At 42.4% G+C, this 16,428-nt stretch overlaps 1 protein-coding gene across 1 annotated transcript; it reads right to left on the reverse strand.

Moving 5' to 3' along the window:
- Nucleotides 1-249: 249 nt before the first annotated feature.
- LOC308038925 (b(0,+)-type amino acid transporter 1-like) lies at nucleotides 250-11,176 on the reverse strand (the record flags this gene model as incomplete). Its single annotated transcript, XM_080341872.1, has 6 exons — nucleotides 250-483; nucleotides 2,642-2,729; nucleotides 3,155-3,279; nucleotides 5,493-5,622; nucleotides 8,717-8,850; nucleotides 10,433-11,176. 6 exons carry the CDS (start codon nucleotides 11,174-11,176, stop codon nucleotides 250-252), a joined length of 1,455 nt encoding a protein of 484 aa, XP_080197998.1.
- Nucleotides 11,177-16,428: the final 5,252 nt, after the last annotated feature.

The following is a 16,428-nucleotide window of genomic DNA, read 5'->3' on the forward strand; positions in this document are numbered from 1 at the left end:
CAAAAGCAGCCGTTCCTTTTGAATCTGCATGTAATCTGCCAAGTCAGAGCTGAAAATGGGAAAAACATGTCCCCAAAGTTTTAAGTAAATGTGAGGAGTCATGGCTCTAGTCCCTCTCAGCTACACATTTTAGTGACACTTTCATTCTACTCATTCTCCTTTACAGCAAAATAGTTTCTAGGCCTTGAAAACCATGGTACTGGGATAAACCATGAGGGGCAGGCAGCCATACATCAAGAGGGTGTTATCTCAGTTTGCATCCCTGGTGGTCGGAGCAACTTCCAGGAACAACTGGAGATGTAAAGTGACTCTCTGTAAAAAGCGAGGGTGGTACTTGAAGTGAACCAGTGGGAAATAAAGAATGATGCCACTGAAAATGAACAGGACGATGTAGAGGATCTCAATTTGGGGCTGGTCGATGATGGGAGCTACCACCAGGTACACAGCCGCCACCAGCACGATTATAGGGATGACAATTGGGACCTGCAAATGCAAAATATCAATGTAAAGTTTAACGCAATCCTCGGTTACTGTGGGCCTGAACAACCCTGACATTTGTGAAGAAGGCTTTGTAGGTTAAACCCTGTTACCTCCTGAGGTTTTACCCAGAAATCTGAATTAATCCAGACATCCTGCTTCCCAGCCCACCTCCACTCCAAGGCTTGAACATCACTGCAAGAGCTACATCATAGAATCATTTTGGTTGGAAGAGACCCTCAGGATCATCAAGTCCAACCATAACCTAACTCTAGCACTAAACTCTGTCCTAAGAAACTCATCTATACACCTTTTAAACATCTCCCGGGGTGGTGACTCCACCGTCTTCTGCCATATCACTGCCACACATCCTTACCCCTTGGTCTTCCCCGCCATCCTAGACCTGAAGATGAAAACTGCTGGTTTTAGTGCCAGGTCTTTTCTCGCTCTCTCTACTACCTTACATCTGAAAGCTGAGCTGTAGACAAAACACACAGCAATGTGCACAAATCACAGAACTCAACCTGAACACCTTTGGGCAAAAAGGTTTATTCCTGTCTTGACAGATATGTGGACAGGCACCTCAGAGGCTGTTTCTATGAGTCTGGTCATAAAGCATTTATATTTGAAGCCAAACTCCCTCGAAGGCTAGCAAATGCACAACACAAAACGATTTCAAAACAAAACTGAACATTCTAGCTGGGATTTTTCAAATGCTACTTTTGTGCCTTTTGTCCAGCACAAGGCCACTGACATAGATCAAGGGAAATGTTGTTCATGGTTAATAGGAGAAGACGTTGGCTTCACGTGCCTTATTGGGATGCTCCATTCTGCTCCCTCCCTCCAGTTTCTAACAGTTTTGGCACAAAGATAATAAAGATATTTTCAAACCAAGGGAAATCTTACCCATAAATATAAACCTGAAACATGCATACAGATTCTGCAGAACATCAGCCATACATAGTTCGTTGACCTGGAACCTTCAGCTGCTTCTAGTTAAGAGAGAAGCCATGAAGCCAAAGGCTGCAGCAGGCTGACATCCTCAGGCAACTGGCAGGGGGAGTTTTATACAGTGTATAACACACTATTTCAGAAACACAACTTCTAGATATTAGGAAAAAATTCTGCACGGAGAGGGTTGCGAAGCAGTGGAATAGGCTGCCCAGGGCAGTGGTGGAGTCACCATGCCTGGAGGGGTTTAAAAGGTATTTATATGAGATTCTCAGTGACATGGTTTAGGTGCTAGAGTTAGGTTATGGTTGGACACGATGATCTTAAGGGTCTCTTCCAATCAAACTGATTTTGTGCTTCTTTAAAGCTCATTTAGCCAATAAGTTGGGTGAATGTCCTTATCCATCATCCTAATTTCAGGACAGAGCCATAGAAGCCAGTGACTGGAAGAGCGAACAGAGCAGTGTTCTTCTCCTCTATGCTAAGCCCCATATGACACTTGATATTGCTTCTCACAGCCTGGCAGTGTCGGCCCGTCATCTGTCTCCTGGAGAAACCCCATGAAAACCAGGATGTTCAGCTTGTCTCAGAGAAAAGTCACTGTTGTATATTCATGACCTCATGATCCTCTTGTTCTTAGGATTTCTTTCTGTAAAAACATTTCCCTCAGTCTCTGAGGAAGCACTGCAGTTCAACTCACTCCTGGCTCCAGAGGGACGAACAGGTAACTCCTGATTTCCTTCTACTCAGCTGTTTTGTGGGGAACAAACATGTCCCCTGGCCATCTCAAAGGACATGGGCCATTCTGGGTGAGTTTTCTGTCCTCTGCAAGGCTCTTACGCCTGGGCTGCCCTCGGAGGAGTGTGACTGAGCTCTGAGAGCATCAACAGGCAGATGTGTTGTTGATCAGAATCACCCTTCATTTTCCTCTTACTTCTCTAAGAGGATATGGTAGATATATTTTCCACAGTGAGGGGGCAGTGCATCATTAGCTTACCAAGACAGAGAATTCAACATTGACTTGCCTGTCTATTCACACTATCTTGCCCCTTGTTGACTTTGCTGAGTCAAAACATGAAATTAAAAAAAAGAAAGAGAACCACACTAAACCTGTAAGTACCCAACCCCACTGCTCTCTTTTTTCTCATAATGCTCTTTTTCTCATTTAGGCAATAAAGGAGAAGACATTGAGGTTTTTACGTTATTACTTCACCTTGTAAGATCTTGGCAATTCGGGTTTCTTGATTTTTAAATACAGGAGACCAGAAATGGTCATGCCATAGCAAAGCCATGCTATAAAGCTGGAAAGAAAAAAAAAAAGACAGCATGAAATTTGGGGTGAGATCATCCAGGAATGCCAGTCCTGCCTTCCAGATCCCATATCTCCATATCTCCAATTAAAAAATAAAATATTGATATGAATGTAGTAGTTCTTCCACTCATTTCCTTTCCAGCACAAATGATGAGAACTTTAGAATGATCTGAGTATCACAGATTCATTTCAACATGAGGACGAATGGCATCCAGTTAAGCATACAGTGACAGAAGCACTCCTGCACTGCAGTGATGCTGGTTCTGAAGCTCTTTCTTTCCTTTCTCTCCACTCCTCCTCTCCACAATATTGGTTAGAAAGCAATAGCCCAGGCTCAAAAAAAAGCACCCAAAAATTAAATACTTCTAAAGCAATGTCAAAAACCAGGAGCATAGAAACGCTACACATACATACCTGAAAAAGTTCACGATACTGGTGAAGCTTCCGGGTATTATCATTATTAAAGCCATAGCAGATGTGAACAGCAGGGCAGGGGAGGGCGTGAGGCATCGCACATGAGCCATGGACAGAATGTCTGGCTGAAAGCCAAAGCACAACAACAAACCATCATCTCACGTATGGGGAGATCCTCACTCATCCTCTCAGCTGCTGGTGGGAACTCTGCCTGCAGCCAGAGCCACTCTTAATTCAAAAAATAAGCATCATAATACAAAAGCAGTTCAACTCTGAAGAGTGCAAACATGGAAACCACCCCCACCCCCCCCGCCCCGCAAGGATATTTTTATTGTGTCTAACTGATTTCATATCATACGTGCACAGTTTAGGCAGACGAGATGAGGTTTTCAAACTATCAGTGTGATAGACTAAGGCTGTGTGAAATCAGAGCTTTCCTGATCATCAGCGGGACCTTGTGAATGGTCCCGCTCTGCCCTCTGTCACGTCTCTCTGGGACTCGACTTCCCTTGGGCTGTCTGGAAAATGAGACGAGGGCTACTCCTGAAACATTTATGCAACTAACCACAAAGTAAACCAGGATTTGTTCCAGAACACAGAGAGAGTTATTAGCCTCTTCATTGCTTGGTTCATTGGGAAAGTTTAATGAGAAAGGCTTTTTTTGTTTCTTTACAACCAAAATAGCATGCAAGCACTTCTGCTAGAGCTGAGGGTCTGAGAAATGGTACAAACATTCAGCCCTTATTCTGGTATGGTAAAATTCAGACCATCTGTGAACTGCTCAGCACAGAGTTTGCCACAATACAGCAGATGTTGTCATCAGTAAGAGAAGCTGTGGAACTACCCCGCTTCCCCAAAAATAATACCTACCCCAAAAATAAGCCCCAGCATGATTTTTCAGGATTTTTGAGGATGCTCAAAATATAAGCCCCACTCCACAAACAAACCCTAGTTACAGCTCATTTAAAAAGTCAATTTAAATAGTGTCCAGACATCTATACGTGTAAAAAAGTAATTAGTCTTGGAGCAAAAATTAGTATAAGACCTTGTCTTATTTTCAGGAAACAGAGTAGGAACCACCAAAACCAGTGGCCACCAGCCCAGTAACCTCCACAAACCTGGTCATTCAGATACATAAAAGATTCTCTCCCATGTAGAGGAGTGGAACTGGTGTGGACTGGTGTCCTTCACACTGAGAGCAGAAATGCCAGATGGTGTGGGCAGGAAAGACCAGAGCAGCAGAGAGGTCCAGGAGGAGCACAACATGCCCCCTCAAAACAGAGGAGGGCAAATGCAGCTCAGTTGAAGCACTGAGAGGGGGGAGAAATGTGGGTTGGTGTGGCAGTCTGTGTCTGGGCAGCTGGGGTGTCTGTACCAGCATTTGGAGTGGAGATGCAGCTTCACAGGCTTGTATGCACAGGGACCAGCAACTGGTGAGACTGGGGTCGAGGCACAGCTGTCTGCCCCCAGCTGCTGGAAGGACCCACACTGTACATATGTTTATACATATATTTCCCACTAGCAGACCGCTGATCAGCCATAGACGGGAACAACATAAGGCTCTTGATGCTGTTTGTGTTTGTGTGAGCATTCACTGTGTCTGTATGTGTAGGTCTGTGTGGCCTGCTGTCTGTATATGTATATATACATGTGTATGTGTGTATATTTATTTATGTGTGTTTGCCTACTGGGAACACTTGCTGAACTTACCAGTTGGACCAGGGAGCACAGAGCTGACCTGTGCTGACCTCCGCTGGCCTACCAGATTTGGCCCCACCTAACAAAACCAATTAAAAACCCCAGCTAGGGCAGATGTAAGGCTCGGTGTCACCTTGTATTTGTTATGAATCTTGAAGAGCAGAGATATCCTACTCTGTATCTGAACTGGGCTGCCCCATGGGAAGGCTGGAACACCCCTGAGAGCAGCCTGAGCAGTCAGCATTGCCTGCAAAGACAGCTCACCAGTGCTGGGCTACCTTCCCAGTGCTGGGCTACCTTCCCAGTGCTGGGCGACCTTCCTAGTGGGAGCAAGGGTGCCTGACAAGATGCAAGCACGGTCAGGTTTATTGGCTAATACTTCAGTATTTCAGCTGTTCCTTTCAACACTGTTCTTAACATTCAGGCTAGGTGTATCTTTCTGAAATTACCTGGTTGAAGAAGAAAATCTGGAGACAACACATACATTGCATTTGAAAAGAAACTCTTCGAGCAAGAAACAAACCACCGAAGAGCTACCACCCTGTCAGTTGAATAGACACAGTGTTTTCCTCTCTGCTTTAATGTCACAAGAAGGTAAAGTAGCTCACAAGAAGCCAGACCCGTTGTCTTCTGTCCTTACCATATGGCCTTCCCTTGCAGCAATGTAGCACACGCGGCCTCCGCTAAAGAAGGTGCCGTTCGATGAACCAAACGTAGACAGCGCCACCGCCAAGGACATGAGCCATGCCCAGCTGCCCAGGACTTTGTCCCTGAGGTGGAAAAGAGTTCACAGCAAAACATCCAGCTCACATATGTACCAAATACTCATCGTGAGACCAGACAGGTTTCTTCCCTCCATTATTCCCACTGATTTTTTTTCCAGAGGCTTTCTAATGATTTAAAGCCACCTTCCAGTTGCTTTTATTTAGTCACTGGTAACTTTGCCTTTGTCCTGCCTGATGTATATATATCTACATCCGTCTACACTGCAATGGTGGACAAAGCTCTAACAACAGGCAAAATCCCCTTTTTCATGTACAGATGCTGTGGTGCGAATCATGAAGATATTGCTATTACAGCCAATGATATTAGCTTGGAAATTGAAGAAGAGCTGTTCCCATCAGACCTGAAAAAATATCCTATGTTATAACCTCTTTTCCAATATGCATTAGAATGTAACTCTTTTGCCCCATATGCACATACTTCTGCTGCTCTGTAAATCAGGCTTAAGCCAAAGCAACTGTTTGAAATCCAGAAATTGGTGGTACAAGATGTTCAGATATTTATGGTTTGCTTTCTCCATAATAGAAGAAATAGCAAGGTTACAAACAGATTTTGAGGTAAATATCTGGAAAATAAGATAATCTTCTTACCTAAAAGTGGAGCTTGTCTTCTGGAATGAAGCAGCATGAAGAATATTAATCGACTAATAAATACCGATGTTTGTGATAATTATCACATACATGGACACACACAGACGGAAACAAATACACTGTTCATCTAATTGGCAAAATCCAAAATTCAAAAGCTTTTTGAAACACTTTCTATTTCCATTTGAATTATACAGCTTTAAGCCATATGTACTCTTTATTTTTTATGGACTATCACCTCTCCCAAATGTTCAAAAATCAAGAGTTGAGCTTTCCAACATCATGGCAGGAGCTTATCTATCACAATACTATGATAAATGTAGTTTACAAGCTTAATATCTGGGTTACTGTCTTACAAGCTTCCAGTTACTAAGCTACTTGCAATAACCAGAACTAATTTTTTTCCATTTTTCAAAATGATGGAATCTGAGCATCTCCTCTGATCGTGTGACTCCATAACCACGAGATCTCAAGGGAAAACAAAATATATCACAAAATCAATAATAAAATCTTTAGCACTTGTGTATTTTTGATTTATGAGATTGGTGCTTTGCTGTTTGGACTTTGAAAATGAGCTACAGGGGTTATCGCGAATAACTTCTTACAGCAAACTGAGACCCGCAGTTGCTGTTAAATCACTGGTATCAAAAGAACACTGGGGATTGTTTCAAGAGCTCCTTTTGTGGCTGCATCTCTCACCACTGAACCACGTGTCTCTCTGGCACTTTTCTTCTTATATGGGAAATAAATGCATTTAAATGTGATGTGTCCTCCTCTGGCTTCTTTATACACCTCCTGTCCTTCCTTAATGGCCTAAATAGCTGCATCTCTTGCTCATGAACCACAGCCCTTGCACCCTCCTGGGCCTGCGGCTATCAACCCGTCCGCCAGGCTTTGCAGTGTCCATCTTTTGGGTTGCTAGTTCATTGCTTCTTCCTGAATTGCATACTCCGGGTGAAAAGGTTAATCAGGCAGGAAAAGGAGATGTGTTAAAAGGGAGAAAGCTCAGAAATAACTTGTTAATCAGGAATGATGGAAAAGGAATGCAGGGAAAGTTCATGATGCTGCAGCTTAGTGAAGCTTTGTAACCTGTTCAAAGAAAGCATGAGACCTCTAAAATCTCCTGCTTTTAATGACATGAAAGGCTATTAGAGAACGCATCTAGCAAGAGGTCAGTCAGGACTTCACACTGGAGATCCAGTGAAATGCACCCAGAGGCAAAGCTGCTCCTGACTTTTGAGGAAGAGGATGAGCAGCACCAAAATCTCTGGACATGCTGTGTCATTATTTCTGTCAGGTGACTCATTTAGGACTGTCATGATTTCTGTGTCTTAGGAAATATTTAGATTGAGGTTGGATGACCTGGTGGAAGATCATCTGGTTAGAAGTCACTGTTCCCTACATCTATCATGACAGTCCCTTACTTCTCTTCCTAAAATCCTTGTCCTGAACAGGGGCTGTTTGATATCATCAAACACTTCAAGATGATGGAAGGTACAAATAGTTTCTGTGCAACTCTGGAAAAGCACAAGCCAACTTAGAGATACAACTACCAAAGTCTACCCAACTCGTGTATAACACTTCTCCTCAAACCATGTGCTAGAGATCAGTTTCATTTCCCGTTTTCCACTATTCTGGAAATACCTAAAGCATGGGACACCTCCCAGTCCTCATGTCTGGATAGGAACCCTCACTGCATCCTCACTGGCTGTGGGGGGATGCTCCCAGTGGGCACTTCAGTCCCTCTTTAGGACACTTTCCATGGGGAAAAACATGGACTGGTGGGGAGCCACAGGTTCCCAGTGGGAATGAATCATAGAACAGTTTGGATTGGAAGTGACCTTCAAAGGTCATCTAGTCCAAACCCTGCCATGAGCAGGGACATCTTAACCCAGATCAGGTTGCTCAGAGCCCCATCCAGCCTGGCCTTGAGTGTCTCCAGGGATGGGGTATCTACCACCTCTCTGGGCAACCTGGGACAGTGTTTCACCACCCCCATTGTAAAAAATTTCTTCCTCATGTCTGACCTGAATCTCCCTTCCTTTAGTTTAAAACCATCACCCCTTTTCCTATTGCAACAGGTCTTGCTAAAAATCTGTCTCCATCTTTCTTATAGGCTCCTTTTAAGTACCAAAAGGCTGCAATAAGGTCTCCCTCTCTTCTCCAGGCTGAACAACCCCAAGTCTCTCAGCCTTTCAATAGGAACAGGGAGTAAGGGGTGTGCTGCAGAGCACCCTGTCTTGGCAGCCTAGGTGCACCTTGGAGACTATGGGCCAGACGGGGCTGGTCAGCCTTGGGCTTTGGTGGGGGAAGGCTACACATTGCTCTGAAGATAAGAGAGTGGGGACCAGCAGCGGTTTTCTGTAACATGGCCTGACAGGTCTTCCTGGCCTGACCAATGCTGTCACTCCCACTGGGGACAGCACCTACATCTCCTGGAAGTCAGGAGGGAACTTGTGTTTCACTGCACTGTGGTGCCACCAGCAGAGCTCACCCCCAAGTGACGGCCACAGCTCCTGAAGACAGCAGTTCAGCTGGAGTCATGGCTGCCAAGTAGCTCACGTTTACCAGCAAATACAGGCAGGTAACCAAGGGAATGGCAATCATCACCGCTCTGGGAAGGGTCACCTGGAAAAGGGATGACAAGAGTGTTATGTGCAGCATATTTGTGCCTGCACTGGGCTCTTTCTGTTTGTTTTTCCTTTGCCACCACCCACATCTCTCAATCAAACTCCTCCACTTCCTAAGCTTTTCCACAGAACAAGACTTAGATCCAGATTCACATGGCAGTTTTTACACCAATCCTCCAAAGATGTCAGGCAAACAGTAAGGCTGTACATTTCAAAAGCTAGTCTTAAAAAACAAAACAAAACAAAAAAACTACAACCAAATCTTATTGAAAATATTTTGGTTCAGAGCTGCCCAAGATGTCTGCTGCGTTCTTCTTGATTACTTTAGTACTGATTTGTTACTATTGTGTTATGTCTTGTGGTGTGCTGCATCATCCCATGAACATCTCACCATCACTCAAGGAGTACCAGTGTGTGTTGCATCACATTTAATCCTCTACAGGCTAAATCAAACAGAGCAGCACAGAGAAGATTTTCTCTGGGTAGGAACTACTTTTCTTTTCCTAGTGGCAGGGTGCTATCTTGGAACACCACACATCATTTTAAGGCTCAGTAAAATCAAAAAACACTACTATATGCAACTGAAAGCTCTGGAAAAAAAGCAGCTAGTAGGGTGATCACAGAGCAACTGTGTACATCTAAAAACCTGGAATATCCATTTTTGCATTCCCCATTCCCACTGTATGACAAGATACAGCAAGTCCTTACATTGTTGCCTCCAGTCTGCAAGGGTGTGAACATCAGTGCTCATGGTCTTGTGGGAGACAGCACCATATGACCCTAAGATCTTCGCTGCCTGCCATTTAGGTTAATATTTAACTGTGTATTTTCATTTAATCTGTAAAATATTGTGTGCTGCACACTCTGCACATTCTGCACACCCTATACACTCTGTACCCACAGAGCTCTTTCTAAAAAAGGGCTGCCTGCTGCTGTAGTATCTGATCTGTGAAAAGAGGTAACATGGCACAGAGAAGGCTGGTGTGAGATGCAAGTGAGCTACCTCAGTGCCTATAGTATGGGCAGAACGATGCCTGAAAAGCAGATGTTTAAAGACAGCTGGGTCATTCCAAGTTAGATTCCCTCCCCAGTGGGCCTTGGCTTGCTCTGAAGCTCCCCCTCCAGCACTAGGAAGAGAAAAACTGGTTTTGTGATGCATACGTTATGGATCAAGTCTTTTAGGGAATACATGGTGTTAAGAAACCTTTATGGATTATAGCAGAGAGTGCTTTTCTCAATAAATCTAAGAGTCTACAGTGAGATCCTCTAAACACTAAGGCAAAACTTCATCCCCAAAGCATCTAAGTGCTGCCTAATAGCTTTTATTTTTTTCCCAGTCTGGGGGGTATTTCAGTGCTTTCTTGTAGGCAGGCTGTTATTTTGTTTAGAGATCTATTTTTATCCTTTCTGGACAAATCTGTAGGTGTCTTGCCTCAGAAGACAGAACAAACCAGGAGGAAAGCTCAGTCGCCTTTTCTCAGTGCTCTAATCTCTTGATTACCACTCTTAACACAATCATAGATAGAATCAAATGTATTAGCAGCAGGATTCAGGAAGTAAAACCCAGCTCAGTCACTCACCTCAGGCTTCTTCAGTTCCTCGGTTACATAGTTCAGGTTGTTCCAGCCATCATAGGACCAGAGTCCCTGGTAAAACGCCACTCCAACTGCCCCGATACTTGCAGTCGTGTTTTGGAATGCATTTTGAAAACTCTGAGTTTGTCCCTTGGCAAGCAGCACCAATCCACCCACCACGATCACCAGCAAAGCCAAGAGTTTGGCAGCTGTGAAAATGTTCATGATAGATGTTGCCAGCCTCACGTTGAGACAGTTGATGATCGTTAAAAGCAGGATGCAGGCAGCAGCTGCACATTTGACGACAACCTGTGGGGATGAGCATCCTGGGTAGAAGGGCGCAACGGCGTATTCAGCAAAGCTCAGACAGACAGCTGCCAAACTAGCCGGTCTCACCAGGATAACAGAGGTGTAGGCGAAAAGGAAGGCAGGAAAAGAACCAAAAACCCTCAAGATGTAAATATATTCTCCTCCAGACTCCTTAATTATGGTTCCAAGCTCAGCGTATGACAAGGCTCCAAACGTGGCCAGGAGACCACAGGCTGCCCAGATGAGCAGGCTGCTGGCGGGACTCCCCATATGATGTAGCACCCACTCAGGGGACATAAAGATCCCTGAGCCTATCATGGTGCCTGCAATTAATGACACTCCGCTAATCAGGCCCACCTCTTGCTTCAGTCTTAATTTCTCCTTCCCTTCACCCAGATCTGAGGACGTATGAGGTGAATCCACTGTCTTCCTTTTCCTCATTGTGGAAATGTCAGGAGATGTTGTTGTCAGGAGAAAATATGGAATGACACTGCGGCATTTGAATAAGGGCTATCTCAGGCTTTTAGGGTTAAGTTAATAATTATAGAAGTCGTTCTGAACACTTTCAAGAAACACAAACCTACCTTCAGTGTTTTGCGTTCTTTCACTACCCATGTTATCTCGTTAATTTATTATGGTTCAGATTCTGCCAAGACTGATTATCTTGGACTCTCATCGCAAGCAATGGAAATGGCATTCAGCTCCACCTCAGAATCACTCAATACCTTACTAGACTGTGTCCCTGATTACCCTTCCTTTAAATTATGCTTCAAAGGGCATCTGAAATAAGGATCAGGTAAGCAAAATCCCTATGCAAACCTGTACTTTATTCTTTGATTAAATGTGAATGCTCGAGCACCTGCTTTAGAGCTCAGTCATATTTTCTTTCCCCGCTATAAAGGATCAAACAAGCTTGTCGCCCAACATGCTATGGCTTTGCTCAACAAGGAACATTTCCAGTGTCTTAATCAAAGACAGAAAAATGTTCTGCTAAAAACAGTCCAGAAACTGTTTTTCTGCTCCACAGTAGGGGGCAATTCTGGCTTTTTCAAATTTTAGGAAGTGCAGGAGAGGAATAAAAAGGCTTTAATTACAGTTCAATGGCCCCTTTTTGCCAACGTACCTGAGATATGCACATTCTTACCAGACTATGATCTTCAAGAGCACTTTGTCACTGCTCATCATAGACATGTTTCAGTGCACACCCAGGAGAAATAGACGCACAAGCTTTTGGAAATGCCACTGACCCCTTCTTAGATACCTAATACACAAAATTTCAGACCTTGGGGCAGATTCTGCCATAAATCTGAATATTGTTACAGTGCACAAGGGTGTATTTTGTGTTCTGTAATACATACGAAGTATTAAGCAGAAGGGAATGTCCGTATGGATTCCTTTGAACTTAAACTTGACTGATTGCAACTGCAAAGAAGGAGAGTTTCTGTCCCTGGTGGTCTCTTGCAGACTCCTGCTGTGATAAGTACCAGACAACAGGAGTGAGACCTTCCTCAGCCCTTCATGCAAACAGCAGACCTCGAATTTTTAAAACTATCTGTCTTCCTTGACCATCTGAGCTAAAAAAAGGCATGAATATAAACAGAAAAGTATTTTTACTGTTTGTTTAAAATTTCCTTATCTTCTAAATAATTTAGCTTTCTCTTTCCTTGCCTTTTTTTTTTTTCTTAATAATCTCACTAAGCTTTGCAGTTTTCTGCAAGAAGGGTCCATGATAATGCTTGGACTCTTACCAAAACTCATGGGCCCATAAGAAAAACGACATATACAACTCATGTAATTTCTCACACTAAGACAAATAATGTTGCACAAATTTTAGCACTGGGCTGAAAGCCTTAAATTTCTTTAAAGAAGCAAAAAAGGACTGAAATCTCATTAAATAGCTGGGTTTTTTTAACAGTATAAATCTTAGTAGATGAGGAAATAAAGAGAAAAGCTGGGGGGGGTTGTAGAGAATACTAGAATACGAGCTATTCCTAATGCCAACTCACTTGTATTCAGTAGGAAATGGACGGCAGCTGGAATTCTCCTAATTTTAAAGTCACCAAGAAAAAAATCACAGCTGACCAAGCCACAGCTTTAACAAGAGCAAAATGTTACTTTACCTGTATCAAGTAGGTTTTTTAAGTCTTACTTGCAAAGATGTGAGTTTTGAGAATAAACATCTGCACCTTCTACTGCAAGGATGCAAGTTAACGCGTTCCAAGTTAATGGTTTGCGAAGTGCTTGAGAACTTCGAGGGAGGCATCTCAGTAATGCAGAGTGTTTTGTTTTGCTTCTACCAAGGGACAGTGCTCTTCTTGTCAGCTGGTTTAGCTATTTGTAGTGTATTCTTTTTTACATTGCTAATCACAGTGTTAGGCAACGCTGGAATCCTTCGGAGGTCTGAAGGTCTGGATTTTTTCTGCACTATAGATACCCCTGTGTGCATCCATACACATGTTATATGCACCAATCCTAACTGAGAATGTTTTCACAAAATACAGTTAAATCAATGCTAAAGGAAAAACTAATATCACTACAGGTAATTAAGTGTCCTTCTAGTAAGGTTATAGATATTTCCATAACTATTATCCTATTTTAATGAAGGAGCTTCTTTTCTAAAGCGTAAATGGAGGGCATGAGAGGATCTTTTCAAAGCTTTACAGTTCCTGCTCCAAGAAATTAAGAACTTTTAATCTAATGTTGTAGAAAGAATCAGAATTTCTTCAAAGTTGATCATGTAAAAAGAAATTCTGTAAGACCACTCAGATAACAAGGATTAATTAACTGTACCTCAATAGCTCCAGTCAGTTCCTAAAGGATGATCTATTTCCAATCCCAGGATCATTGTTACTCAGGTCTAACTGCTTCTACCTAAAGTAATAACGAATCAGATTAATCATGATAAGAACTTCAGGCTATTCCTGTGTAAGCTAAGACAGACTGATTACTTTAGAATTCTTTTTTCCATTGACTTGTTCTTCTTTTGACTGGTATCATAAGATATTTTAATCAAATGAGTTATCACAGTTATAATTTGTCAATACTGGCTTGGCAAAAGGGCATCTCACTGCTCTCCTTCAAAAGATATGTATGAGCAGAAGTAAAAATAAGGTGCTGCTTTCTTCTTATATCAAAGCAAAACGTTGTTGCTCAGGCTGTCATATAATAAATCCCTTGCCTGAACAACTCTCCCTTTTCATTTACCTTTGACATTGCAATGAGTGGTTGCCATCTACTGGTCTCAAAACAATAAGGCAGCTTTGTCCAGTGAAACATGGCGCACCCTGCATTTGGTTTTGATGTTTTGCATTACTGATTAAAAAGAAACCCTACAATAAGTATTAGTTCTTCAGTATTAAGGTAACACAGATAGAGAGTATATTTGAGTCGTGAATGAAAATTCTCTTTAATGTGTTTAGTGCTATTTTTATCCCAGCAATAGCTACAAGGGCTAGAGAAAGCTAATTTAAGGTAAAGGCCAATGTCAGTGGTAAGAGCTAGTCAAAACATGTGGGCAGATATTTTGCAATATTTAATTTCAGGTCCCAGGAGTGATATTTGGAACACAGTTATAGGCTTGGCTTCCCTGTTCCATGCTTGGGAGAGGGTTACAAATCTCAGAATGGGCTTTAAAAATAATCCACAGTCTGAGGGTGGACAGGTCAAAGCCATCGCCAGTAACTTTCTTCAGAGGTAGACACCAATGTTATACTTGGAAAACTGTGAAGGGATTGAGACACCTTCTCACATCTGAGCCCCCAAACAGCTTTGGGTCCCCATCCCGTGGGAGATGACCTGGACCCACCACATCCTCTCGTGGTACTGGCAGCCCCCATGCACCATGGGGACATCAGAGCTCCCTTGTCCCCAAGGGACCAGGGCCCCCGATACACCTGGGAACAAAGACCTCTGGCGGGGACTATAAAAATGTCAAGGTAAGACCCACCACCACCACCAACATGAAACCCCACACCAAAACACAGAACAACCTAACGAAACAAAAACAAAACAAACAAACAAACAGGTTGGGCTGCTGGGAACAGGATGGGGAGGAAAATAAATGCATTTCTTAGGATGCAGGACAGCCATAGTCTTCACAAGAATAATCACTAAAATGGAGCTTGTTTAAGTTTGGACAGTAACTGCGTTTCCCTGGCATGTTACAATAGCAGATCTGAGCCCAGGGGATCAAGAGGGAATCTAAAAAAACAGAATTTACCGTAAGCTGAGTTAGTGTTTCCTGTCTGGGTCTGCGGGCAGCCAGGGCTCAGCATAGTCTGGTTCTGCAACTGTTATACTCTGAAAGATTTGCTTTTGTTTTACAGATATTGTGCAGGAAAAATGTATTTGGTATGCCACATGTTGCTAATCAGATACTGAATATTTTGTTTGGTTATCTTACCGTATCCAGGAGGAAGCCACCAGTGTCACATTGCATGTTCTCTGGGCTGCTCTGTGGAGCTGGGCACGGGGCAGTAACCGTCCTGCTGCTGTACGTTGTTTGGGTGTGCTCTTAAATAGAAGAACCGTTACAGAACATAGTGGTGGAATAACGCAAAACAAGAACCATGGCAGAAAATAGAGTAATTACAGCTTTCATGAGTACTGATCCCACCGCTGCTTGCAAAGGTCAGGAGTTGTGACTGAAAGTTCAGTTTGCCAACGTTTTATTTTTATTAGAAAGGTTTATAATAAAACTAGAAAAGATAATGCTGCTTCTGATACTGCTAGAATAGCTTTCTGAAGCTAAACAGGCAAATAAGGATTGCATTTTTGCCACTGGACACTGAAAACATTCAAAACCAATACAAAAGAAGATCCTAAGCAAAGAATAAATATTTAAGTCCCAAGACTAAGAGAAATAAGAGTATCCGTGCTAAGTGTTTATTCCCCAAGCTGGTGGAACAGTGACATTGCTTAAAAAAACCCCAAACAAACCAACAACAAAACACACACCAAAAAACTCCCACAAAGCCAAACCCAAACTAAAGCAAATAAAAAAGCAAACAAACAAAAATAAAAATAAAACTACAAAAAAATCAACAGTCTTAGACTGATGCTGGCTCCAGGATTCCACATGTTGGCACTGCAGACAGTTACTGTACCAAGCAGGATTGCTACATTTCCTTTCACCCACTGAGGGAATATTATACAAATTTCCTCCTTCATTCCTGTTTACATCCATATTTCCTGATTTGATGGCTATACACGGTGTATAAATACAGGTGTGTATACATACAACATTCCAAACCTGTCCTATTTTTTCTTTTCTGAGCAGTGCTTTAAATAAGCTTCAAAAAATTCTTTTGCATTTGTTTATACTCTTAAGAACTTCTAAATTTCAGAATTAACTTTTAATTTATTTCTTAGGTTTAATTCAAGATTAGATTATCTTGTCCTATATGAAGTCTGTTTTCCAGAATCTTTATCAAATGAATTCTATAATTTTATATACCAAAATGCAAATAAACATTTCCATTAAAACTTTCAACCAAGCATCATGAAAAATAGAATTAAAGCATGGCTATATTTTCAACTCTGAAATTCTGAATAGTCAGTGAAATGCATTCCAGCATCTATGAGTAGATGTATAAAAATACATTCACTAAGTAGTTTTATTATTTTAAAAATAAAAGTTTACAACACATGTTTAGAGCTTAACCTATAACTTCACATTCACTGTGTTAGGTATC

The sequence above is a fragment of the Nesoenas mayeri genome (genome assembly GCF_963082525.1).
Source record: "Nesoenas mayeri genome assembly, chromosome: 3".
NCBI lineage: Eukaryota > Metazoa > Chordata > Aves > Columbiformes > Columbidae > Nesoenas > Nesoenas mayeri.